Source organism: Tyto alba, unplaced genomic scaffold (assembly GCF_018691265.1).
Source record: "Tyto alba isolate M040663 unplaced genomic scaffold, T.alba_DEE_v4.0 Super-Scaffold_21, whole genome shotgun sequence".
Classification (NCBI taxonomy): Eukaryota; Metazoa; Chordata; class Aves; order Strigiformes; family Tytonidae; genus Tyto; species Tyto alba.
This window is the reverse complement of record NW_024881295.1, coordinates 8652945-8680891: the sequence shown is the minus strand read 5'-3', so window position 1 is coordinate 8680891 and position 27947 is coordinate 8652945. Positions and strand designations below refer to the sequence as shown.

At 40.1% G+C, this 27947-nt stretch overlaps 1 protein-coding gene across 2 annotated transcripts; it reads right to left on the bottom strand.

The window, feature by feature from the left end:
- Positions 1–6: 6 nt before the first annotated feature.
- Positions 7–27947, bottom strand: TTLL12 (tubulin tyrosine ligase like 12). Of its 2 annotated transcripts, XR_006165545.1 has the most exons (15): positions 27739–27947; positions 20990–21165; positions 18757–18955; positions 18192–18351; positions 17598–17731; positions 14351–14427; positions 9837–9953; positions 9533–9727; positions 7854–7965; positions 6862–7013; positions 6697–6778; positions 6160–6228; positions 3824–3962; positions 1641–1893; positions 7–82 (listed from the first exon to the last, which is right to left on the bottom strand). XR_006165545.1 is itself a non-coding variant. In XM_032986342.2 (14 exons), the coding sequence occupies exons 1-14, from the start codon at positions 27856–27858 to the stop codon at positions 1742–1744; spliced, it is 1884 nt and encodes a 627-aa protein (XP_032842233.2). In that variant the 5' UTR covers positions 27859–27947; the 3' UTR covers positions 1371–1741. The 2 variants fall into 2 exon arrangements, 1 of the variants encoding a protein (XP_032842233.2); XM_032986342.2 differs by lacking the exon at positions 7–82 and having other exon boundaries at positions 1371–1893.

Genomic DNA, 27947 nt, shown 5'->3' with positions numbered 1-27947 from the left:
AAGTAGAAACAAAGGTTTCTCCTCTTCAGGGTTATGGTAACTGACATAGTGAGACTTGGGATGCTTAGTTCAACCACGATTCCTGTAAGATAAAAGCATATCTTTTGTTTAAGAGCACAACAACAGACTATTTTTGCCCACAGTCTGTGGTCCCACCTCACAATCTTACTACTTCTTTAAAGTCATTCTTCTGGTTTGCTAAGCATGATGTCACTTTTCCCTTTGTGATGAGGGAAACCTTCCCCTTTACTGTAGATCCACAGACACTGTTATATGTTTTCCAGTACTCTGAAGGCAGAAAGTGCCTTTTGCTCCCCTGTAAGTGACAAATACATCTAATGAGCAGCACTGCATGCCCCCTTACATCTAGACTCAAGCACTCATTACTGTATCACAGACAAAATTTTTCCCTGCATGAGAAGCAGTCACACCAGTCTTCACCATGTTTCTTTAATCACATCTAAATAAGGCATCTAAAAAAGTTCTGGCTGGTGAGCAGGAGACTGGTATGACTGTCAGCACACTTGTGGCTGTGCAATCCAGCTCTCCCTTCTGCCCCACCTGGGCAATGACTGAATTTTCACAAAACAGTTTATTTCTCCAGTCTTTGTTCCAGTCAGTGGAAAGAAGCAGGTTTTGCAGACCAGCCTGAAATAGCCCAAAATATCCCTCTCCCTTCCTCATTGTGAGAGATAACATGCTGCATAGTTGCAAAACTTGAAGGAAGGTTTAGAACATTTATACAATTTTATAACTGTACTTTGCTCTCAAGCAGATCCTGATTGCTGCAACTAGCTTAAAAAAAAAAAGCTACCCATGTAATATATACTTCATAATGGACAGCAGAATTTTTGCAACTTGTACATACATAAAAAGCAACATAAATACAGCCTAAAATGGATAAATTTCAGGCAGTTACCCTGACGTGAGGAAGGAGGAGATATTAGAAATTATTAATTTCATACTGACACCCCACTCTCAAATACCTCTATCTTAGGCCCCAAACTCTGAAGTCCAAAGATTGCTTGGGCTCCTAGCAGTTTCCCAGATCCCTTTCATTCCTTCAGGCTTCTGATTTCCTGTGCTGCTCTAGACACTGCATACTTCCTGCCTCATCCCTTCTCAAAAAATCTAGTTTCTTTTTTTAAGGGGCAGACTAAGGGTGACAGCCAGCAGGAGAGGGTTCCTAAATGTTGTGGCTTTTGCTTGCCTTTTTTAAAATAAGAAAAATGGGAAGAGCCATCAAATCTTTAATCTTACTAACCTAGTAAGTTCGCTGCACTGAAATACTGCATTATTTTCCCATCAGAACATTTTAGATCTTTGAATAACAGAGGGATAAGGTAAGAGATATACAAACTCCAACATGATTCAGTGAATTATAGTTTTAATGTTGACATGAGGAACTTGTGCAATGTTTCCCAGCAAGCAAGCAATCAGGCTACCTGAAAAACAAGTCAATTGCTCCAGTTACTGTCCTATTTTGAGGTCTCTCATATTCAGTCAACAAGACATTGGGTGAATACAAACTGATGATTTATAGAACTAAGCAAGACAAGGAAAATGCAGACAAAATTATTATCAATACAGTATATGGTATATTCGTATTCTTCTGATATGATTTTTTTTTCCTGGATTACCAGTATAAGAAAATAGTTGCATCAGCAGCTCATAGAACTGAAATATAAGTCTTGCTGTTAAGCATATATAGGAAGGAAATTAGTAGTCAAGCCTCTTGTGGCTAGACAATGCACGTCACATGGCATCCGTCTGTTTCATCCAGAAATAGGGTGCTGAAGACATCATTAAAAAAGGAAGGGTGGTATTTGCAGGCTCTATCACAGTCAGGGTTAAAGTTCACCTCCAGGATCTGAGGCTGCATAATTCTTTTCCCTGTAAAGGAGAACACAAACATTGCCCCTTAATACAAGCTCTGTAGAGACTCTGAATCACTCCCTGTCTTTAAGCCACAGATTATAGGAAATTACTGGAAAAAGCCATCTCTTATGACCCAAGTTAGCAAACTGGTAGGGTGTTTTTATTCCAGTGGGTTTGTTTTTTTTTTTGGAAGGACAGAGGTCTAATTCTACCATCATTATCCAGAGGACAATTATCCAACAGATTCTGTAATCACTATGCTAATCCAATGCCTCATTTAAAATGAGAATTTGCAGCAATTTAATAGGATCTACCTGTCTTTCTTGACAGCCTGAAACACCTTCCAGAAAACTCTGCTTCTCCTTTCACGTTTCAGTACAAAACTTCCTTTCTTAAAACTCTTAGGTATCTACCTTTCTAGTTCTAGGAGTCCTGTTCCTTTATGCTCCAGCCATTCCCACACCCGCAACTTCATCTCACTCCTAGAAGGAAGTCAGGAAATTTAATTTTCTCTTAAAACTGCATCAGTACAGTTCAGAGTTCAGAATCAAATGCATTCTGTGCAAGGAGAAACAAAGGATTTTATCTCTTGTCGAGACCATAAGTGAGAGTACAAGCTTCTGATGCATAAGTAAACCATACTGTGCTCTGCACAGAAGCAGCTAACCCGTTTGTCCATATGCTGCCTACAGCATCACAGCAGTGACTTTTGTACCCACGCCACCATTTTCAAAAGACCAGGGACCTGCGCAGCTCATGTTCAGCCAGGGCTGGCATCTGAGGTTAGTCCTTTTACTACAATAGTCTTCCTCAAGCTATCAATATTAGTGAGATGCTTTGCCTCTCTCATTCAAGACAACCCTAGGACAGGTAAAAGAGCATTCCGTGCGAATGCAGCAGACCCAAATTCAAACCCTTTGTCTGCCTGATCTGAACAGCAAAGACTCAGTTCCACACCTCTTTCTCAATCACTTTCCTCCACAGAAGTGATCCAATATTTACAGAATCAGCCACTGTAGCAGTGGGATAGGGGCACCCACACCCAACATACAACATCTAATCACTCCTCCAGCAAAGCTGGGCACAAGCAATTAATTTCTACTGTGTCTCTGGGACCACAATGTCACAAGAAAAGAGTACACTCAGTTCTGTTTAATGCTCCCCCAGCAGTCCTTTTTGTGTCGGTGCCTCTGCTGCTTTTCTACCTACAAGAGACACATGTCTGGATTGGGCATGCTTACAGAACATTTTTGAGTGTCCTGGTGAGATGGTAAAGAATTCACCCTGCTTGGCAAATTTTGCTACTGGTCCTCCACAGCCACCTGGAAGAAAGGCTCCAGGAAGTTAGCCGTGCTGTGGCACTAACGTGAAGCAGTTTCACATACATGTTCTTGCAGAGACTTGGCAGCAGAGTGACATCCTGAAGACATCAATAGCACTGAAATGGTGAATGCAATCCCTCCCCTGCTTTAATAAGTAACTGTGCATTGAAGACACTGGTCCGAGCCTGGAAGCCACAGTGAGATGTCTCTTTATGGAAACCTTAGGCAGACAGGTATTTCAGACACTCTCTGACCATAAATGGGAAAGAAAACTTGCTGCTGTTAGAATGACTAGATAGCTGTACAGTTGGGGTTGTTTTGTGGGTGTTTGGTGGTTTGTTGTGGGTTTTGGTTTTTTGTTTTTAAACAGAGAATGGCAGTAGCAGGGGCACCAGGGAAACAAGGACTGAGCCAAACACAGTTAACAGCTCCCCCACCATTCCTGTTAAGCAGCATGGCAGATGCTAACCCCACAGATCTGCAACTCCAGACACACTTTGATGTCAGTGGGAGACAAAGCTCTCACTGCTTGAAAAACAGTAAGAGTTCAAACAGAAGAAATAAATTTCTGGAAAGGTCCACAAATATAGAGAATTCAACATTCAACGAAATGAGCTTCTCACCGTCTCTGCTGGTGTCCCATTTAAGCATCAAGTCAACAGCATATATTGCTCTTGATGATGGATAATCACAGATGCCCAGAGGTGCAGGTTTAGCTGAAGCAACTTGGAACAATTCAGCAAATGCCTTAAAAATATTTGCCTAATAACAGAAAAAGAAGTGAGGTTCCATAAAAGCAATAAACATGTTTTTGTTACTTCATTCATACAGCTTTTTAAAGAGTTTGTATAAAGTTACACTAGCCAATAGATGAAAATCTGCACAGTATTAGCTTCAAAATGCTCATTTATACCTAAAGATAATATAGTGAAAGTGTTAAGCACCCAGTGATATCCATGGACTTTTCTTGGGAGCAGATCAGCATGACAGAAATTCTGAAAATATGGCATTTAATGTTAACCCCCTTCTCAGGCATTATGCACAGTATTGCACTTATGCATAGAGGACAAGAAAAAAGAAAACCCAGGAGAGTTCTGTTAATACCAGCAGTACAGCTGTGAAGTTCTGAATTTTTCCTGCCTATTAAGTTGTATTCTAGCTTTGTTTTGTTCTGCAGTGGAAAATCTACCCACTTACACCCCTCTAAAAAGGGTGGTGAGAACACTGAGATTTTAAGAGAATGGTATTTTGAGGAACAGTTAGATATCTAATGTGAAAGTGAAATAAAAGAGGGAGAGCATACAGGTGTGAATTTTAGCATAGAGCTTATACTAAAGTGAACCATTCCTTCTGCAGATGAAAAGATGGTGTAATAATTCCTATTCTGCACACTACTACTTTGGATAAGCTGCAGTACATACTTTGACATCTCTCTTTTCACCCCTTGTAGTCTCTTTCAGACTATTTTAAACCTAATGCCGTAAAACCTGTCATGATCTGAGTATCATTGATTGGAGAGGAAGTTCTAGTTAAAACAGATGTAAATTAATTTATGGAAATCAACCCACTGCTGAGTAATGCACTCACTTTTGAAAGCATACACACATATAAATGCTCAGCTGCCACTCATTCTGCATCATCTATCTCCTAATATGGAAGAATGCAACAATTCAGTTTTGTCTGTGTTTCTGAACCATCTCTTCACATTGTTTTCTCTTTTAAGCATGGATTACATTCAACAATCAGTGAGAAGGCTCTCATCAGCCTTACTGCATGTTTTAAGGAACTTTAGTATTTGGAGCTTCCTTCTTCATAGATAAAAGATGCCCTAGTATTAGGGAATCAACTGTTTTCTTGTGAAAAGTCATTAACACAATGACCAGGAACAGGGTTCTGGCCAGCTCACTAGCACAGAGAAGCTGGGTCAACAGCTGGAAATTCTGCACTGCAGCCTCAACAGCAAAATGCAATTTAACAAAAGAGGGGTTCTAACTTACTAGCTCAGAGATATTATGTTGGTGGAGGAGGGATCTTTAAGAATAGAGGCCAGCCTAACTTGTTTTCTTTTAAATATGCCACAGTATACAAACACAGCCTCTGCACCATCCAATCTGGCAGCAATCCTTCAAGCACAGCACACCTGGAGCAGGGTCTGTGCTTATTTCTACCAGCCACCTGGGCATAGCTGGGCACATCCTTATCTTGTGAGTGAGCTCCAGTGCACTGCACAGCAAGCTAACCTGGAAGTCTACACCAAGATCCCTGGACTGATAGCTCGGCTTAAAATAGATAAATCAAGACCTGTGATGCCATTCCACTGAGATTACTATGTACTGTAATTTCCTATTTACTTTAGTTTCCTACTTGTTCTGACACCTCCTTATCCTGTGAAGCCATTTGGAACAAAGGAAGCAAGAGCCTGAAAAGCTCAGTGGTTCAACTTTTCAGAATCAGAGTTATTCTGATGAAGAGTAATGAAGGCTTTTAAAACTACTTTTCCAGAGTCATGTGAGCAACATCTGTTAGTGATTAGCACACTTTGTATTCTGGACTTCCCTCCCTTTTTGCATGCAATACTAAGTCTTCACAACCATGAGTTTAGATTATTGGCAATCTTCTGCAAAAAAGACAGAACTCACAAGAAAAATGATCCTGGTCCCAGGATCCTGAGGGTAGTCAGGACTGGCTTTATTATTAAGTCCAGTATAAAGAGTTCCCATAGCGTAATCATGAAATATAATTCTCAAATGCTAACAACAAAGTGATAGGGAATTACGCTGAGTTAAGAAATGCTTCTAAAGTAAAGGTTAACATTTGATGTCCTTTGTGGAACTAATACAAATGAAGTTTGTATTATGGAAAAAAACCCAACAACTACCCAACACTTTTGGAAAAGCTAGTTTTCTGAGTAAAAAAGATCCATGAACATTTACACAAGAAAGATTAATTGCTGACTTACTTGTACCGTTGTCCAAGGATATTCTGGATATTGTTTTTCAAACAGAGGAATAAATTCTTCACAGTGTACCTAAAACAGTTTAGCAATATCAAAGGCTGTTCTGGTTGGGAATGACTGAGCAATCGGATGACAAGAAAAATGGAACATCAACTATTTTTTGCCATTCATACAAACCCAGGTAGAGACCTAGGGAACTAGGCAGTTCCTGAATACTTTCCTTGTTATAGTACTTGTTATAAAAGACCACACTAAAGTCTTTGACAACCATTAGCTGCAATTTTAATAATTCTTTTACTGATCTTTATCAATGTAGATTATATTTAGAACACAGGTTTAATATTACCTTATATAATCACAGATGATTAGCTGGGGGAAGAGTCTAAGGAAATATCTGCTTAGGATTTAGGGTACTTTCAACATCCTGACAGCTTGTTTAAATGGATGTGAAATGGGTTATTTGGCAACAGTCACAAAGGAGGCACTGGAAGATTTTCTAATAACAGGAAGGTGAGGGAATGTTTTGGACTGTTTGCTTACCTGCTTTAATGTTACACCAGGAGCATAATTCATGACTGTAAAATGCTTCTCATAGTCATCCAAGTCATCAAGTGAAAATGCTCTAATGAATAAAACAATTAATTAGTTTCAAAAGTATCAAATTTAAATCTAAGCCCCTCCACACTAGCGAGCGAACATAATTACCGATTTGAAAAGCGCAGCCAGAATACATCATAGATATACAGCTTGAGTGGTTTTATGGACCGCAGCAATACAACATAACGGATGTCAAATTTAACCATCCCCACATCATCTCGGTGAAACAAGACTGGATTCTCAATATATTTGCACACTACCTACAACAAAGCAAAAACACTCACAGTAAATATAATTCAACAGAAATTAAAACAAAGCATCACTGGATCTCGAAGATTTAAGGTATCCTTGTATGCATGTCAGTTTTTCTTTAGAAATGTGCATGAATACACAACGTTGTTATGCAAATAGGCACCTTTTATCAAACTCTTTGACATCAGGGAAGGGAAAGTGGAAGGACAGAACGTACTCATTTTTAAAAATCAGAAAATTAATTTTATTTGTAATTCCCGTAACCTTGTTGTTTTGAACTAGAAATGTGAAGCAATTCTTTGCACATTTCTGCATTTCAGAAAATACATGCAGTCCACACACCAACAGAAATAAAGCTGAAGCGACACTCTTGAGGTATGACTGCATATTGTGGACTCCCTGTAAAAAGCTCCACAATTCGTCTATCCTTGGCAAAGATGGTACTTTGTACCACTGAGCAGAGCTGTGGATCAACAATAACGATCAACTAGGTGACAGAAACAATAATGTTCCAAAATTTATGACCAACACTAACTGTAGTTGCTGTGTGTTCATCTGCTAGTCTGAGGATCAGTGCTAAAGCAGCACCACACTGGAATATCCATTACTGCCCGAGGAAGTTTTATTTTTTTCAGTAAGAAAACCAGCCTCTAAATTCATCATTGCAACAAATGGAGCTGACCAATTTGAATCTGAATCAATTCTGAATTGATTGAAAAAGTATGCTTATGGCCAGCGTATTAATTTTGAAGAAAATAAAATTCCTTCTTTGTATTTTTAAACCTCCTTCTGTGAAGCAGTTTTTCAGCTCTCCCCTCTAAATTGCATTCAAAACCATGCTCTCTAACCTTTGGGTTGCTTTCCCTGTGCCTGATGATATTGTTAAGGCTGTTGGTGATGTGAGTATCCAGGCTTCTGGCCAAGTTCCACGGTTTGCATATCCAGTGATTGTCTTCACCTCTGAAAGAGAGAGAAAGGGAGAGAAGGCAATATCGGTAAGTATCCACCTCATTCATCTGTCTGAACATCCACTTGAACTAATCTATGTACTCCCCTGAATAAATATGTTGTAAGGCTCTGTGCTACAATGCAATTACTAAGGACTTTTGACTGACAGCTGGGAACAGTAGGCCTTAGGCGTAAAGGGCAGAAAAGGCAGCACTAGCTTTCACTGATCTTTTCAGTCAGGGCCTAGCATGCTCTCACTGTGTATTTCCTCCTTTTACATCTGACTCCTTCAAAAGAGTAAAACAACCCATCAACAGGACAGGATCATCATGAACACAGAGGTCACAGTGCAGAAATCATCTGTCAGGAGTCTGAGAACATTCTGGCAGGGTATCATACAATTTTCCAAGTTGATTTCCCATCAACACCTCCAAATCATTCACATTAAATGATTTTTGATGTGTGTGGGAAGAACATGCAATATCTCAACAGTTCATATTGCATGAAAATGAAAGCACACTACCATCTTCTCACTTTCTAGTACCTAGGCACATCAAGGTACACCTAGGCACATCTTCAAAATATCCTTGAGGAAAACAGTCAACATGCTGGTGTTTCAATGTATCTTACTCAGTAAGTGCAGAGTGACACTTGAAGTCCTCCTTCCCTCAATCTATTAAAGCATCCTGTGAAACTTCTTGAGCTTCAAGATAAACAGCATAAACTGAGCTGAAGTCAGCAGTAACTGAAGAGGGTCTGTTTTGTTTGTTTATTTAAAAATTCCTACCCCCTCATTCCCATTTCCTACATAGAATTGGATTCACTGTCAAACCACACACTAGGGTTACACAGAAGGAGCGTGCTCTCCTGATCATGCCAGTCAATAACAGAATATGTAGAACAAAGAATGGCCAGATGAAACGCCTGGCATGGGGCACCATAAGCAATCATCACCAAAGCAGCAACCTTTCAACCATAATACTCCATGCTAGGCATAAGAGGTTATTCCACTGGCAGTACCTAATGCTCTCTTTCTCTCCTGCCAGAAGAAAAATCTTATGTTTCCATCCACTTCAAGGCAGTTGCAGCAGCAGAAAGAGTGTGGGTTTAAAACCCTAAAGCTCCACAACTGTTTTATGCTAACACTAAAACTCAACTTTACTTTCACAGCCTTACAGAACCCAAGTACTTTAACTCTAAACATTTTCCACTCTGCCTTAAGTGCAAGAACAACTGCTACTGGTCCCCTCAAAAACAACCCCAACATTCGTTGCAAACACATTTTGAACCTTTGTATATCTGTTAAATACAAGAGGTAAGATCTTGACTAAACAACAAGCAACCACCTTCAAATCTGTATTCAAATTGTGGCAAAGTTTCTGTGTTTCAAAATGCACTGCTTAACTACTCTTACTTTCTTAAAGAAAATACCTAAAAAGCTCATGCTTTCCAGGTAAAATTCACTTGAACATAAATGCAGCAAGAGCAAATTCATGGTGGTGTAACAGCAGCCAAGCTGAAAACACATGCTACTGGTCTTTGAGGAAAGTGTAACCAAGAAACCAGAAACACAAGCCACCTTCTGTTGCGTTGCTGGAAGTAGCTGATGAACTGAGGCAATTCTGTTTGGAGGTTAAAAGTACGAGGCAACCATCTTGGCCCATCTGGTCCTCCAGCTCGTCTAGAAATGGATGCCAGACAGTCTTTGACAGTCAGGAGGTTCTCACATGGGAACTGATTCAACATTACCGCAGGTCTTTCCTCACTTAGTTTCCTGGAAAACAGAGAAGTTGTTGGGGGAAGGAGGAAGGTTGGGGAGGCCTTTGGGAATGAAGTTTTTATAGCAAAAAAAGGATTTGTGTTATCAGGGGAACAGTTGCAACCTATAATCTTTGAAGTGTGAGAAGTTGTAGAGGATGTCTGCTTCTCCCTCATTGTCTGTGAATACAAAACGGGGATGCGTCAGGTTGTTGAGGACTTGCTGAATGTCTGTGAAAACCCTAGAAGAAAAAAGCATATGAAGAAAAACATCAGTTTGGTTTCTGAAAATGATCAACTTGTGCTTCAACAGAAAAAAAGTTTTAAGCTTGGCTTTCCACAAGAATATGCTTTACCAATACACATGATCTGTGACAATCTCTTCTTAATCACAAGAAACATTTTAAATTGAAATAGGACAGATTAAAAAAATTTTGAGACAGAAATATCAAAACTAGCTTAGTTCCTACAACTTTGTGCAAATAGCAATTCAGAGGACAAGGACTAAGCCCCTGACTGAGAAGCGCTGACATGAATTCACTATTTTACATGAACAGTCCCTGAGTGAGAAAGACCTTGTAAATGCTGCCTTTGGTGGAAGAGCTATAAAAATCAACCTGCTGTCATCCATGAGAAAAATTAATAGGAAATCTTGTCAGTTTAACAGTACTTCAGAAGACTATTTTAATTTGTGCAGAACTTCACACACAGAGAGACATTTTCAAACAATCAAAACATATGAAAGTATGTACATTACATATGTGCAGGAAGTACACACAACTTTTGAGGTTTAATACAAATTCCACCCTAGCCCCATTAAAAAAGCCACACCAAAACCCAACCCAAGCCTGACAGACATTACAGAACATAACCAAGAATGAGGCAAGATGTTGCATGTATCTTAGGCAATTCTCCCCTCAAATAAAACCAGTGACTTGGTGATCAGACATGCTAAAATAAGCACACAGCAATATAGGTTATTTTGATGATTTTACAGCTTAAAGTGAAGTCACAATTCAGAATTCACCATGATGACTCAAAAAGCAAGATTAACACAGAAAACAGTTCTCATGGTAAGGGGACACTTAGACCAAGCAATGGCTAATTTTTTCCATAAGAAACCACTATACTCTTCCTCCTCTCCAGATCTATTCTTATCAGTTGCGGAACTTTCCTCCTCTGCTTCTAACCAATTGGAAAATATATTCCCCTGAGAGTTCTTTGAAGTAATAAGCTGTAAAAATAGCCCAGTCACAGGGGGAAATCTATTCTTTAAAAAGAAAGGTACATGAGACATTTTGCATAGCTCCATGTGTGACATACTACAATGGTTATACTATTTACACTGGAGCCTAAGACTAAGAGAGATGACTTCACTGTGGATGAAGAGAGTCAGCCTGGCATCCCTGTTGAAAGAGGTCACCAATCTTTCCCCACTGTTGCAAAAGAGCAAAGTTAGTATCTTCATACAGTCTCACTAGCATTTCCTGCAATATGGGACTTCTTGGCTTCTTATAAGTCTGCACACTCAGGGAAAGTACAATACCAAATTTGATGTACTGGATTTAGTACAAGTTCCACCAAACCCATTTTGTATACAAGCTATCCAAATATACACTGGTTTGGAGCAACTTTTGGTCCTTGCTGAAGCAAAATGGAATCAAAGTGGTGATCTGAAGATAGAAGGCCTTATAATGCTGTAGCGAAGTCCTGAAGCATTCAACATCCCCACACAAATACACCTACAAGAACACATGCAACACAGGAAATACTAGAATTTAAATTGCTCATACAGTCCCAGATCAGTCCCTTACAAACACATCCTACAATACAAGTTATCATCCCACAAAGACACTAGTCCTGTGTAGCTGGATTCAAACCTACCTAGCAGGGCTTAGTAGCAAGAGGATCATCAGATCTATACAATGAGCCTATTCTGCTTATTAAATCCACTCAATAAATAGGAGCAGCAATAATTTTGTAGGTGTTTTCTTTTTCCTTCCTTCTTGTGATTAAGCCCCTTTAGCATGGTATAGAAATATTTTGCCAATATATTGCACAGTTTTTTTGTGGCAGAGTGCTGGAATGCTGGCCTTCAGGATTTCCTGGCTTCTGCTACAGGCTATGTGAGTCTATCAGGTTTCCAGCTCAGAAAAAAGGGTAAAAGTAACACAGCCAAGTACAGTTTGGTACACTCATTCTGAAAAGCAATGTGGTTGGATAAAACTTGCATAATGTTACGTATTTGGAGTACTGCCACAGTTAGAGTTGAGCTAAGGCTGTACAATCATTTGATAAAGTTATCTGCAAAAACAGTCCAGTTACAGTTGCCTTCTCCAGGACAGAAGTGAAGCCTTGGTCCAAAATTAGCATTACACCGGATCTATGAAGAGTCAGATAGGACTCCTTTGTACACGAGTTACCAGAGACCTTCAATGCACTTACAAGCAAAGTTCAAAAAAAGGTTTTTACTGAAATTAGTTGAAGTAACTCAAGCAGGGGATCTTTGGGAGTGAAAAGAATAAGGCTTCCTTCCCCTCCAGTTGTAGCTACCGCAAATACTTCTGAAACCTCTAGTGCATCAACTGATGGTTCTCATATCAATTCTTCCAACTTGTAACTATGAAGCTGAACTATAACCTAAGGTGTTAAAATGGATTAATTGGTGCTTAAGGCCAAACAGAAACATAAGCCCTGTGGCAAACTCCTTTACTCCAGTCAGAAAAAGGCAATGGTATGAAAAATGCTGCTATAACAAAGGCCTGAGGCCAAGGTATTTGGCCTTACACAGAATGGAAGGACACCTGGAGAGTGTGGCAGCATCTGATAATTCCAATAAATCTTAATCTTATTCCACATCATCCACCAGACATCATTTAATCAGTCAGGTGTTCTGTTCCCTCCCCTCCCACCCCCTTTTTATTCCATGTTTCCAAATCCCTAATTTAGTAATCAACTCCCACTGCTGGCTGGGCACCAGCTACTTTTCTCAGCTGAAGAGCATGTTGTCCTTTACACAAATTGGGGATTCAGCTGAGAGGTGGGTCACCTCCTCTTGTACATCCAAAAACCCACTCCCCCATTGTGTTAATTCATTTAAATGCTCTGCGTAAGATCTACACCACACAAATACAAGTAGCAACCTGCATTCAGTCACTCTGATCAGCAGGCTTCAAGAAAAATTCTAGTGCTCTTTTTCCCTTCGTTCAGTATTTAAAACAAAGAACCCCCTTCCTAAAAAACTAATACTTCTCTTTCAAGAATTCCCCACTACAACACTGAACTTCCTTTATAGATACACAGAATATAGTGGTATCTTCTATAATATATAGTTATGAAAGACTATTAGAAAGAATCTTTTTCTTCAGTAGCTTACAGCTATACAGAAGTTTTCACAGAGGTGCTACTCACATTAACAATAAAAAGCCTGTTTTCTTAATCCTGAGGTCTTTCTAAGAAGCTATGTGCTAGAGTACTCTGGATTATATATTTTAAGACTTGCTTATAGAACACAAAAATGAAGCACAAAAGAAACAGAGGAGCTCAGTTTATCTTTGCTATCTTTCCTATCTACACTGCAATACTGTGGTATCAGCCAACCTACTTTGGACCTTGCGTTCCAATATCAATGACACACTGAACTAATGAAGCCAGCTAACCATACTTCCTGAATTATTATTTTTCCCCACCTTGTCCTAGTAGGGATGCTATAAAGTATGGGATTAAAGAAGGTATTATTCAGTGGAATTGTGCAAATAAGATAAAACGTGTTAGATGTTACTGAATGTACTCTAAGCATTTAAAGCTAAGCAGCAGTTACAGAGAATCAACTCTCAAAGCACAGAGCTGACGAGACCAATCAAAACAATGAGCTGTTGTCTCGTAACAGCTCTTTGGGCATCTTTAAAAAAATGACTGATGTAGCTGAAAAGAAACATGAAAGATAAGATCAAGAGGAAAAAGAGATTATCAAACCCAACACAAACTGGAAGGACTTTTCATATGAATTTTGTCTTTGAAATATTTAGTGCTTTTATCTACCTTTTTTTCAAGCCAGCAATCAGCACAGCTGGACAGAACAATCTCCCTAGGGCAGCAGTTACTATTAATGCTACAAGACCTACCTGAACCTGTAATTTTGCTATATCAAACTACACGTACTTGCTCTCCCACTTTCCAGGATACAGGTTAAACATTTATGACAAGATCCCTATTTAGCAACCTCATCTGAAGAGGAGGAATTCTGTTATATTCACACAGCACAGTGAAGCACATGCACCCCTATGGATGTACATGCTATGATGCAAGAGAAATCTTTAGTCTTTCTGATATACTTTCGTTATACTTCTTAGTGAAGTGTTACAACATTACACAACTTTTTTTACACCCAGAAGGTGGTACTTATTTAAAAAAAAAAAATCTAAATTTATTTTTAGAAATTCTGTAAGTGACAACCCATTTACTCTGAAGAACCCTACAAGTACAACTAGTAAGTCAGAATCTTAAGCAAGTGGCTAGATGTAAACACACCTGCAACTTGCCTCTGTTGTTCAGAGATGGAAAAGGTTGTTCAGCCTCAGCACACTGCAATTATTATACTAAATCTTGGTAAGAAAGCATTTTGTTTGCAGATACGTACTTGAAAACTTTGTCTTTGTCATAAACTGGTGGGTTTATCGCTATAGGCAGTTTTTCCTTGTTTTCTGATAGAATAGCCTAGAAAAACAAGACCAACAAAAAGTTAATACCAGACAGAATAAATGAGCAAGCTTAGGTCAAACTCCACCTCATTCAACAGATATGAACAGCAGCTTAGACAAAAATGAATTTTAAAGTGTGCGTAATCAGGTTTATAAAAGAAGTGATTGAAAAACAACACAGTCTTTAAGGAGAAGCTACAGGAAAAATATTCTGTATGACTCAATGTTCATCCAAGTGTTTTATTAGCAATAGCCTGTTGAAGTTTCCTCAAATTGTAAGCTTTTACAGATCTTTTCCTGCAATTCCTTATCTCCATATAAATATTTAAATAAATACACGCAGGTGCATTTGTAGTCACAGTAAAAATGACAGTCTATCTGCATGTCTCATCGGTCCATTGTCTTTGGTGCGACTGAATTCCACCAAAGCTGCATTCTGAGAAATATACTATGATGTGTAATATGCTGCTCAGAAAAAAAATCAGTAGAGAGGCAGAAGGGAACCAGAGGTAAGAGGCTATTAATAAAAAAGGAACAAGAAATACAGCTTCAAGACCACTGTCAAAGCACCCCGAGAAATTCCTGTTTCTCATAAGCATTAAATGAAATATCAAATCATAGATGATCATATGCAGTAACAGACAAAGTTACTGTATTTTCAACAAAATGTAAAGTTGATCCTTTAGCCATGTTTTACTGCAGATAACTAAAAAAAGTTGTAAGAGGTTGGAACATAATTCTGCTCCTGTAAAAATGAGCAAACGGCTTTTTGCAGTCTTCAGCAGTACCCACGTTTGAAAAAAATCTCACTCCATCTTTTACAACACCTCTGACTGATAAAAGGAAATACACGTTTAGATCATTGCTGATACGCTTCAAAGGAAGTAGCTCACGGAAACTCTAGGATGTGAGAAGTGTATCCCGAGAAACCAAAGTAGTTGCTGCTCTGCAACAGCTCCCTGACTTACAGCTGCTGCAGGCTGTCCCCATAAATTGCAGTGGTGAAATGTCTGTCCAGCCACAGACATACCCCTTCACCTTTAAGGTTGTTATAGGGAATACAATCATACGTAACTGGAAAGCATAAACAAACCCACAGTCATAGTCAAAGTTCTTAGACATCAACTTCTAAAATACATTGAACAGTACAAATACAAAATAATTCCTGCAGTCACCTAAGAACAGGAAGGGAGCCTGCACTTTTAAGGGAAGACTACAATTCTCAGAACAATACCAGAGGATTCATTACCGTGTTTTCTGCAACTCAAATGCAGGGAGCTGTTACAGAATAGCAGTTACTCTAGTCCCCTCCAAGAGATGTATTCTTCCAACCCAGACAACTGATTGGAAGCCACCTCCCCTGACACTGGTTTCTGCAATCATTGCCCAATCATTACCTGTAGTACCATTTAAGTTACAGCCTTTGTGGGCTGTGTTGGAGACCAGAATTTGGCAACAGAATAAAACACAGGTAAAAGTTAAGCCAATGTTATTATAACAACTCTGTGATTCTTTTAAATAGAACACTGAAGCCTTCAGGTTTATTTAAAGGAAAATTAGCGTAAGAAATGTAACATCTTTAGCCTTAGCTATAGTAAAAAACAACCATACAGCCCATTTAACAACCATTTACTATTTGCACGCAGTAGTAAAGCAGTTGCAGAAATTGTACACTGATAGCAGCAAATGATTTTGAAACGCTATGACCTGCATAAATGTTTAGAAGCATTTTAACACAACTATATTTCCCTTGCAGAACTGCTGGCTATGTTAATGCTGTAAACAGATCTCCGAAGTTGCCCGTATACATTTTTGCACATGCAGCTCTACTTACAGAAAAATAGGGGAATTAGAAGAGTCAACAACATGGTATCTCTTTCTAGCCATCTCACTTTTGGTGTTTATGTGCTATGCCCTAAGCTATTCTTCACTGGTCTGTCACCTGTTAAGACTAATCTACAGCATTCTAGAGTAAAAGAAAGCTCTCTTGGTTGGTTGCAGAATCAATATTTTGCTGTCATCTCTTCTCAACAGCTGAGTGGCAGACACACAGTAAAGGAAAAAAAGATACTTTGAGAAGATGTTTTTCAGGTGGGTAGTAAAGGCAGGTACTGTTCGCCCATTTGCCACACACAGTTCTTTTAACTTGACCTGACCATCCCAAAACAGAATTAAAACACATGCAAAAAATTGCCTTATCTAAGGTCCAGGCACTTTTACCAAGAGAACAGCTATAAGACATGAACCATGGGTCCATTGTTATTCCTCATCTGTAAATGCAAAGTACATCTACCACTCTTCCAAAAATGCAAAATACCAACCAACCAGACTTAGGTTACAACACAGCCTGTGTGTTTTCAGTGTATACCTTTATTTCACAGAAGTGGCTTAACTTAATTTCTGACTAGATACTGTTAACAACAAGCTGGATCCAGCATTTTCTGCCTATCCTCTATCATAAGAAGTTGGGGTATAGATTAATCTTTGGAAGCTGCACTTTGAATATTGTTAGCGGCCAGTAGAGCATCCTCATAGCCACCAGGTTTCTTCCTTTTTCTTAAAAAGGAATCTCATGCAGACATAGTTCATGAAAAGGAGATTCCAAAGAGTATTAGTTTCACATCTGTAAAATATCACCAACCTTTAGTAAAAAGGAGAGCTCAAAACAAAACAGGCATGTACTTTATAGCAGTGCCATCAAATTACAGATGTCCCTGCTCCAATATTTAATGGTTCTAAACCATTACATGAAATGAGTAGCCAGGCTGAAAAATATAACCACTCCTAAAACACTGTATCAAGCCTTTCTGTAATTTAAGACTTAACCAGAAGTGCTACAACAATAAATCCAATGGTAAGCCTATTAGACAATGTATCAAATATGCAACTGGAAGATGGGTACACCTCATATGAAGTACCTTGTTCCCTGCTTATAAGAATTTTACACAAGATCACAGTAACATATTAGAACTCACATGTGCTGCTTCAGCTTTTAAAGAGGTAAATATTATATGTAAAACATTTCTTGTCTTGCCATGCTTTTTTTGATTTTTTTTTTTATTTAATAGCTATACTCTGAATCAATCTTTAACCCTAAAAAGAAGCAAAATCAGAACTCTTGCAATGTCTTTTAGACAATGCCTCTTCTTAGAGATAAAATATGAGATTAACTTGTTAGAATTATACCTGATAATGCTCATCTGATGGTTCTGGCGTAAAACAGTTGACATCCAACACTTCAGTGGGGACCCATGGTAACAAAACACACTTCCTGATCAAGCGATCTGTTTCCCCATAAGCATAATCACGAGTCACTTCATCTGCAGCAAAACCAGGAGAACTTTTAAGAACCGCCTTTCATTCTCCACTGAAAATCTTCCTCAGGGCATATCACACAAATGACAGTTGAAGAGTCAATAACACCAAAACTTTTGTTATTTAAATGTAAAATTAGAGATGAAGAACTACATTAAAAAGGTTATTATTTAAGATGCAAAAATTAGTCTGAAACCATCTGACTTACATGAGTTTAGTCAGACAGCTGGACACTTATCTTTTCCACATGATGGGGGCATCGACATTTTTGGACTGATAAAGGCCTCCAGCTGACATAAATTACAGAAATATCAGGCAGAGAACTTTTAAATTTGATAGCATTACAAATCCGCAGTCATTTCAATCTTAAAATATTTGTTCTACTGTGAAGAGCTCAATGATTTGTAAGAATATGGCCCGTCTTCTATTGCAAGCATTAAAAAAAACACTCAGGTGCACACTTACCACCAGTTTCAAGGTCTCTCAAAGGCCAGAGAACAGTGTAAGCAATTTGTTGAGGCATATAAAACAGTGGTGCTGTTGCAAAACTAGGCTGATCTGAATGCTGAATGCGCGATCCAAATTCATCCATAATGTACCAGACAGGAACCTTCTCCTCTGCAGTCTGTATGATTAAAGAAAGCGAGACATCCTTCCTGCACATACCAATGGCTAGAAAAACACCACAAGACAGAAGGCGCTGGCAGCACCCCCTACGCAGTTTCTGTTTCCTACCCTAGCCAAGATGGTGAGCAGGCGCTAGGTACAGAGTAACGCTCTCATCCCTGCAACTCTGAGCCAGCAGAAACCCCCTGAAAGTTTTCAGCAGAAAGCTGGTAGCAAGCTGCTGTGCATTTTAGCCCTACATGGCATTTGCTCTCCTTCCAAGTAGAAGTTTATTTTGAAATGCCTGTAAAGGATCTTTTTCTAATTGAAAATGTATATTTGTTAATAGCCATATACTGGAATGTCTTCACTCAGGATTGTTCAGAACTTTATAGCATCCTAATTAGGCTATATTGAGACGTACCCCTTGAGAAAGCTGATAGGTCTGATTGTATTTCCACATCTCCTGCAACACTTGCTCAATACTGCTCTCATCTGGGACCTCGCCGTGGAAGTCGATTCCCATGAGATTTGCCATTCTGTGCAGCAAGCCGGGTACCTGGAGCAGCTGCTGGCGGGCGTGTTCAACACGGTAGGTCCAGGCGTGGTCGATGAGGAAAATGCTTCAAGAGAATTTTGGTAACATTACAACGGTATATTTTTTTACACACATACAGCCAAATGTTCTGTGAATAAGAGCTACATTTCCTTGTAGATGGTTTGACAATTAAGTCTTCCCTTACTTCCAAAGTCACTCCCAGAGTACTTATTGTGACCTTATACGCTAGGAACAACCTCCTAGCAGTAACTTAGACTGGTTTTGTTATAGAAAGTTTATTGTGCATTAGTTAGTATTTCCATGAAAACGAGCAGCACAGAACGGGGCACTCAGTTTGTAAGCCCTGTTTCCTTTAAAGACTGGGAACACAAGAGTTTCTTCCCTTTTGATCATTCTTAACTCCACTGCGTCAACCTGATATTCTTGGCTGAAGAAAGAAAACAATACGTTATTTTGCAAAAGTATTCCACAGACCTTGTTAGCCATGAGCTCTGTGACATCTAGCATCATTGTAAAACTAGGTGGAGAAATCTGATCATCAAAAGCCTGTATCATTTTCTATTAAAAATAATTTAAAAAAGGATTAAGTTTGAAGGTTTTTTTGCTTGTTTCTCCTCAGGTTTTTGGGGGTCACTCCCTCCCCCACCACCCCGACATGTCTTTTTAGAAAAAATGCATTGTTTTAAAATAATTACCAATCTAACCCAAAACAAAATCATATACAACTGGCACAGCTTCCCTTGACAAGTTTAACCCTTGTATAGGTTGCATGATTTTTACATGAAACATTAAGTTATTCAAACAGAAGGGTTCTCCATATTTTGGTTATATCCTCTTACTGAACCAATTCAGAGAAGAATCTGAATTCTACCTGCTAAAACATGTCCAACAAAAACAAACAAACCCCACCACCCCCCAAACAAAACCACCTCACCACTCATATTTCAGAAAGTTAAAAACATGTCAGCTGTCACGTACACCCAGCATCCTTGAACAATTATTGTATCTCAGATTCCACATACAGAAGAAACCTCATTTAAAATTAAAGACTCCAGAGAATGCTAAGGTCAAGCCCTTTGGTAATCTGTTAGCAAACAGGTGTGCTGGTGTTCTGCTCCTACAATCTCACACATGTGAATGATGTAAAGAAGCCCAAGGTTATGACAAGAACTTTTTTGAACTTTATAATTTAAGGGTGTTCTCAGATTCAGAAAGGCAATGACTTAGGTTAAGGCAGGCATGTAAAGGCAGATAGCTATGTTCTATGTTGGTTTTATTCATCAAGGTTAAATTTAGATTTTTAGATTTTATATGCTTACCTAAGAAGTATGAAAGTTCTGGGAAAAAGAAGTTTTATAGAACTGAGCAGATTTCTGGTTAGATATCCAGCAGATCTGACTTCACCTCACTGACATTTATTAATATACGACAAATAGTCTGTTCTATGTTTGAAATCAACAACACAAAAAGCTGTGTTGTAACATTAAGTGGTTTCTTACACAACTTTTTTCTAGTTTTATAGCTGCATGCTATTCTCATATTCATGACAGAAACTGATTCAGAAGCCAACAATAACTCGATGTATTCAATTATATATGCATGCATAGCATGCAATCACACCATCACACTCCTGAATTATATTTTAGCCAATTGGAGGAAATGTAATAGTCCATGGATCATTATTTTGAAGCTGCTTAGTACCTTCTCAACCTGAGATATGTGAAGGTCACAATTATTTCTTCAGTTTTTTTTTTTTATTTCTCCTGAGGGCACAGTTTTGCAGATACAAAGGCTTTGTTTTGTTTCTACAGAATTCATTTCAAGGTTGCCTTTTCCCTATTTTCTCCTTCAGTTTACTAAAACTGATTTCTACGCAACTTCCTGCATGATTTAAAAAACAAACAACATTAAGATATTTGCACTCCTCATACCCACTGCAAGGTGTGCCTCGTAACATGCACCTTTCATCAAACAATCAGCTATGTCTTACAGTAAGACAAAAGGATTTATGAATAGGCTCAAACAAGTTTTAAAGCCAACTGTCCGTATCATTTTAGGGTTTCAGACTACTCAAAGACATTCTGAAATCACTACTCACCTATTGGGATTGGAGGCTTGAAGCCCATTCTCATTTGTTACAATAACTTTGAAACAAGGTTCATTTCCAGGATTTGGTCTCTTTTTTAATTCTTCTTCTATTTCTTCATGACCTTCTTCCTCCTCATCCACCTCTTCTACTTGCATTATACCAAAGTAGTCACCAGCATCGAATACCTGAAATTGAAAAGCGCACAAAATATCAAGCAGTTGGTTGAGGCACTACCTTGAAATGCATAATTAATGCAACACTGAAAGGCAACTGCAGACAGTTTTGCCCTGCAATCAGATAAATGAACAACAGTATTTATTCTTTCACATTTTAATAGAACTGTTTGTTTGGGAAATTTCTTGAGTTAATATTGGCAGGAAGCTTTGTTGGTCTTTGGTACCAGTGGGTCTACTGATGATTGTCTATTAGTTTAAATCCTCACAAAGAATTCTAGAAGCTGTAAAAACAGTGTCTCTGCTCAACTTTGCTAAAATCAACAATTTAAGACCTGCAAAACCAGGTATTACCCAGGCTCCACAACCATAAGGTACGTTAAGGCCCCTGAATAAAAAGAGCTTTCACCATTCATGTTCTGAACCAGTTGAGAAATCTCAGCATGTTTCCCCATCTCTTCTTTCCCTACACAAGGCACTGTCTGTGCTCACTCACCTCCATATGAGTTGGAAGATTCCTTATACTGCTGCAAGTTCAGGTCTATATGCTTACCTCTACCAATGTGCTGAAAGGGGTTTGTTTGCATTCTTGCCTACTATGGACATAAAATCTTGATCTAGAACCTACATAAATTAAGTAGGTCACTATGCAAGTTCCCTTCTGCCAAAATCTTGCCAAATGTCAAGCTTGCCTATCTTTTGCAGAACCAAGATGCTACTAACTTTTGTAATTTCAAAGTAAACATACGCTTTTAAGAATTAGAAAATAAAAAATGTGTAAAGTCTCAGAAGTCTTTTCAAGTCATGTCATAAGGAGTTATTTTGCTCAGTCACTCACACACTATGCAACCAACCAGACAGGAGCAGACAAATAATTTGCCTCAATCTAATCTCACTAGAAAGTTGCAGGGAGGGAGAACAACCTAAAAGTGTGACCTCTAGTTACTGGTTTAACATGTCAAACCCAAGTACACCTAGCCTCTGATGCCACATTATTAGAAGTCACTACTTCTAGACATTCATAACTTACTAGTTGTAAAATCCCAGTGGCAGCAACAAGTTTTTATTTGTTCAAGTGAGTGTTCCTTCAAGATAATGATTTCTTCTAAGCCTCGACATTAGGGTGAGGAAATCAACTCCACGCTTGTAGAACAAGGCTACCTAGATAAAGCAGATAGCTGCCCAAAGATGGCTAGCAAGGGAGGAAGGTGGTAGGGAAACAACACCTACTTCAGATCTTAAGCCACGGCATGGTATCACAGACCCAATCCAAGTGGCTAAGCGCCCGAAATTCCCTTCTGAGGAACAGGGAATGGTATATCCTTTGGGCTAGGGAGTAGAAAAATAAGATGCCAACAATATGTTGGCTCACTCCACATATACATTTTTCTTAGGGCAAAGAAAATTACATTGCAAAGAATCTCACTAGAGATTAAGGAGACACCAATTTTTGAAAAAAAATCATAAACTGATTAAGTATCTTCCACTTCAGCAGGCATCAGAATAGCTAGCAGTTCTAATTTATTTCTAGTTTTCTAGTTTTGCTGGAAGAGAATAACATTACTCAATAGTAAGCAACAGCACAACCTCTTGCTGTTACAGCTGTAGCCATCAACATTTCTTTAAGCCTCTGCTTGGTTGTCTGTAAAATTCAGAGTCATTCATGTAACTGCAGACAGGTCCCAGCAAAAGGAACCTTGTGTGGCCATCAGTGGTGCTCACAATTCATCTCTGCCAGGTTAGCTCCTAGCTGGATCAGCTCCCTCACCTGTGCTAATCCTGGCCCACGGCAGGCAGCAAAAAAAGTGCACCAGGGTGCACACATGTTCCATTCCCCCCTGAAGTGACACTTTGTCACTCCATCAAGAGCTGTTCTCATCAAGCTCACTAGTTAACAGAAGAAACCTCAACTAAGTGACTGGTAGTCATTAGAAAATTAAAACCCAAGTGTGATTCACTGAAGTCTACTGACACCTGCTACAGTACAGCACTACGTATGCTTTCTATGCTTTACATTCTTCTTAAGGAGTTTGTAGGAAGTGAGCCAGCTGCTGACTCGGAGATTAGCCTTCACCCACCACACACTCCACCTATTTACCAAACACCCATGATGAATGCTAATATCAAGTCCTTCTACAATTCAGGGAAACTGATGGCTTTGTATTTTATTAAATATCAACTTAAGACCTAAAAATGGACACCAAAGCCTCTAAGCCAAAGTTTTGCTCTCTCCCTCCCAGAGAGCATGAGACTGTAGCAATTGCAGTCAGCAAAAACTATTCCCTTTGAATACCTTTTCAGCAGAATTAAGCAAAAAATAAATTCTCCTTGAGAATTTATAACCTTGAAAAAGTGAATTGGGTGTATTCCTCATCTGAAGCAATTCACGATTCTTGGAGCAGCAGCTCAAGACCACCTTAATCAGGGGCTTTTTGCGAGGTTTTTGTTGTTTTTTTCAATTCATAATTGATAATGCAAACAGTTTGGTAGTGAACTGACCAGTCAGGCAGAAGCACCTGGTTAGCAGTGTGGACACAGCGACTACTGAGCAGGTGGGCAATGCTGCTGTCCTCCCCCTTCTTCCTCCCTCCCTCTGAGAGCATGTCACACTGTGAACTTGGCAACGCAGCAGCACCACTAAAGGAATCTTAAACTATGTAAGGGAAATATCAGGTGGGAAAGATCATACCACCAACTCAAGAAGTATAATCTTTCGCTTGGAGCAGAACAGGGAGAACTCATAGGAAGTACTCCCCCAGAGTAAGTAACAATCTTCAGGAGACAGCAAGGGGGTAGGCAACACATTTCAATGGCACAACTATTTGCAAGAAAACGTGCTTGGGCAAAATCACTCCCTCATATTCAGCTGCAGTTCCAACGTAAGAAACCTAATGAACCAGAGAATGCGATAACAAAGCAGGCACATGTCATGACGATTACCATGCACAGGCATCTTCAGCAAATTCCTTTTAGGCACATTGCAAACTGCTTTGGAGGCCACAGATAGCTTCTGAGCAACGGCCTGCCCCCACCTGCTCTGGAAAATAAAGTTTGGTAGTATTGATCATGATGCATTCCTTCTAGTAATTAATAAAAAGCCTCCATTTCTAACTGCAATGAAACCCTAAGCAGTTCTTTGCCAGTGACATCTTAGGGCCACAAGAATCTTGCTGCAGTACACAGAAGCCTGCCACATAATTTAGCATATGGCTGGAAGAGAAAAAAAAAATATTATGAATAAAGTTAGATGCAGGCACTGTATTTCCCAGGCTATACATGGTTTCTTCAGTAACATAAGAAACAACCACTATAGTGGAAATAGAATTTTAGGCTTTATAGTAAATCATTCCATATGCATGTATTTTGTTTTTCAAGTTTGTCAGAAATGCAAAAAAGTTTGCCTCCCAACAGACACGTAAGTGCTAATTGCAAAATAAATAAGTAAAAGCAGGTTTCTTGATCTAGCAGATATACAATGTTTTGAACGAGCAATCCAATGTAATTCATGGTTACATAATGCCCTGGGAAGGAAACCCGCTCCAGCAGATCTTAAGATAAATAAAACCCAACAAAACATATAAATAAATAATTAATAATAATAATAAAAACAAAACCAAACCACCCTCTACTTCTCTTGCAGGCTTTAACATACACATAACATAAGAGAGAGAATGTATTCACTATGTATGTTGAAGCACGTGTGTGTTGGAAAACAGCTGCCTGGGCTGGGTTCTAGAGGTACTGATGTAAGAGAGATTTTTATCTGTATTATGGATGCAAGTTTTCCAAGTTCTGTGCTAGAAAGTTTTAATCTTTGCAACAGGTTAGGACAAATGAAAAATTCCTCCCACCTTTACATAAACAAGGAAACTCATCCTATGCCCCATGTTGTGCTGATTCCCCCTCCCCCCCCAGTTGTTCTTTGTTACCTGGATTCCCAAAACATTTTCATCCTTCCCCTTGTTCTCCTTTGCTTTCTTAACTGCTGCTCCTCCAGCCACTCCACACAATCCCATGCTAAGTAAGGTACTGTAGCCCTGTCTCTACCTCCTCAAGAGCTCATCCCTGTTGACTGCACTCCTCACTGTAATTTTCCCACTCTTCTCTATATCCTTCTGCCCTTCTTCTGGATAAAACCCATAAGCTGCAACAGTAGAGACATACCATCAGCAGCCTTATATGTTTTCCTAAGCACACTGAAATCATTAAATCTCTCTCTCCACATGCACTGGAACACTGAAGTACAAAAGAGCACACTCAGCTACCACTGTGAGCAAAGTGACGCAGAAGGAGCAGCCTGCCACCTTAGGGCATATGTTTTCTTCATCCCGCCTTTTGCCATCTGAGCCTCTGTAAAAAGATCAGGACCATGTGTCTCCTCTCACTCTATAGTCTTACCTTTTAAATTTCACACACCCTCAACAAAACCGGTAACATGCAAGGATTTCAGCCACAGGACACAAATCTTAAGCTTATGTTATGTCACAGCACAATTCCACAGTTTGCCAGCTACCTCCAGCTTTCTAATACTAGCATATGGCAGTGCAACAGCTTGCAACTTCAGGTTTCCATACCAGCTTTATACTGCCTTCTCTTTCATCCTGTTCCAGTACACCCCTTCTCATACCTTCCTATTTAAGCAGAGTGGTAGACATTCCCTACTCCAAGTCACTTGTACATATGCTCACCGAGAGAGATATAACAAGAATCTTGTTTGTGACTGGGCATATGATTGAGTTAATGTAGATTTATCTTCTCTGTAATACACACATATGCCTGTTATTAGCAGTAACACACAGAACAGTTAGAAAGCAGCAGGAACATATTCAGACCCTTCCTAACTGTATGTGCTACAAACACTCAGATCACATCATGACTTGCTATGCTTTCTTCCTGTCCCAACTTTAAAGTTGAGACAGGGGAAAGAAGCATTCAGGTAATTAGAAATCAGTTTACTTGCACATGGGTGTTAAACTACAGTCCCCCTCTCCTTCCTCACCCTCCTGTACTTACTTCCTGTTCAAGCTTCTCACCCCAACTCGCTTATTTCTCCGCTGATCTTCACACTCTCCAGCACGCCACCGCTACTTCCCTTCTCTCCCCATACTTTGAGGTTCCCCTAAGATCTCCTTCTTTCTCTCCCCAGGACTGAAAGTTCACCTGAATCTTACTTCCTTCGCTGGGTAGACTCCTCCAGATTCTCTGGAGTGCTCTCAAGTCTCCAGACAATTAGTTTTGGATTATGTCTCTTTCCTGCCTCAGTTCCTTGTTCCTTCACTCCACCAAATCCAAGACAGCTTTTCTCACCACTGAGGCTGGCTGTTTATGTGCAAAACAAAAACAAATCTCTAAATTCAACTTATGTCTTTACAAGCTCTTTGTCCAAAATGACTCTTCTCAACTTTGTCTTCCCTTTCTCATCACAGAGCTCCAGTAAGCAAGTGGATGGTTGTTAAAAACACAGACTTAAAGGGATTCTCCATCCTGGAGCCCCTACACTCCCTTCAGTTCAGAGCCAGGTCCAGAGACTCCTGGTGTCAGCTTCAGCTGAAACATACACACCTAGCCCCAGCATGCTGCCTGGGCAGGGCTACAACAGGGGTTCACAAAGGGCAACATCCCTAAATTTATGTCACTGCATCTATGAGTGGCAATTTTACAAAGGTTTACAACTTGCCCCAACTTCGGCCTGATAAAAACTCACACAGCATCACCTCTCTGAGATGCCCTACAAAGTGGTCCTTACACTGTTATTGTTTTAACCACTGCCAAAACATTCTTCTACCACCAGCCCCATTCTCTGAAAGAGTGGAACAGCTTTTATGCGGATCAGGAAAAAAATGAACAAACCAACTGGCTGAAAACACTCCCAGTAAACTGCCCAAGAGAGGTAACTCGTGCATACACAAGATGAGCTGCCTGAGTTAGCTCTGCACAGTTACAAATGACTGAGAACAGGTAGACCAATGTGAAAGAGAACTGGAAAAGAGACTAATTAAAAAGAAAAAAAATCAAGTAAAAGCCAAACCAAACCATAATGCATTAACATATGACAACGTCCTGATTTTAATACTGCTACTGTTGCTGAAGAGGGCTGAGGGCTTTAGGGCATATTCATCACCTCCCTCCAATACTGGATCTCCGGTTACCAGATCCCCGAAAGCTTTCAAGCTTTATTCTAACAACAGTAAGACGAAATCAGATACGCACCACACACCTTATCTCTTTCCCTGTCCCAAGCTGCACCTTCGGTAACACAACTGCCACGGAGCTTTCCCCACCCTCCCCTGCTGAGCCACCTCTTGGTTGAAACCCCGCCTGGGAAAGGGGGGACCCGCTCCCCACCACGGTTCACTTGAGGACAGCCTGCCCCCCCCCGCTCCCCTCACCACCGCGGGGTGTTGGGGGGTGGTGTGTGTTTGCTTCATACCCAGCGGGGGAAGGAGGAGAGTGGATCCCACGCCCCCCCCCGCCGTCTCCGCGCTGAGGGAAGCCCCTTCGCCGCCGCCCCCCGCCCACCACCCGCGCGGTGCTTCCCGCCGAAGGGGCTTCCCTCAGCGCCGGTCACGGCTCGTGGCCGCCCACCTCTCCACGCAGTTTGCGGCACAGGCTCTCCCAGTAGCACGCCGGCACCCTCGACGCCCGAAGCGCCGCCCCGTGCAAGGCCACGAAGGCCGACAGATCCTCCTCAGCGTCCCCCGACATGGCCGAGCAGGACCGCCGCTCCCCGCCCGCCCCGGCGCAGCCCGGAACGCGCCGGGAGGGCGGGAGCTGCGCGCGCGCGGCCCGGCGCT

Coding starts and splice junctions, on each gene's coding strand:
- TTLL12 (XM_032986342.2), bottom strand. CDS start 27,858: ATGTCGGGGGACGCTGAGGAGGATCTGTCGGCCTTCGTGGCCTTGCAC. Junction 9,954..14,350: donor GACAAAGACAAAGTTTTCAA/GTACGTATCTGC, acceptor TTTTTCTTCTAG/GGTTTTCACAGACATTCAGC. Junction 6,779..6,861: donor TGGCTGCGCTTTTCAAATCG/GTAATTATGTTC, acceptor TTTATTCATTAG/AGCATTTTCACTTGATGACT.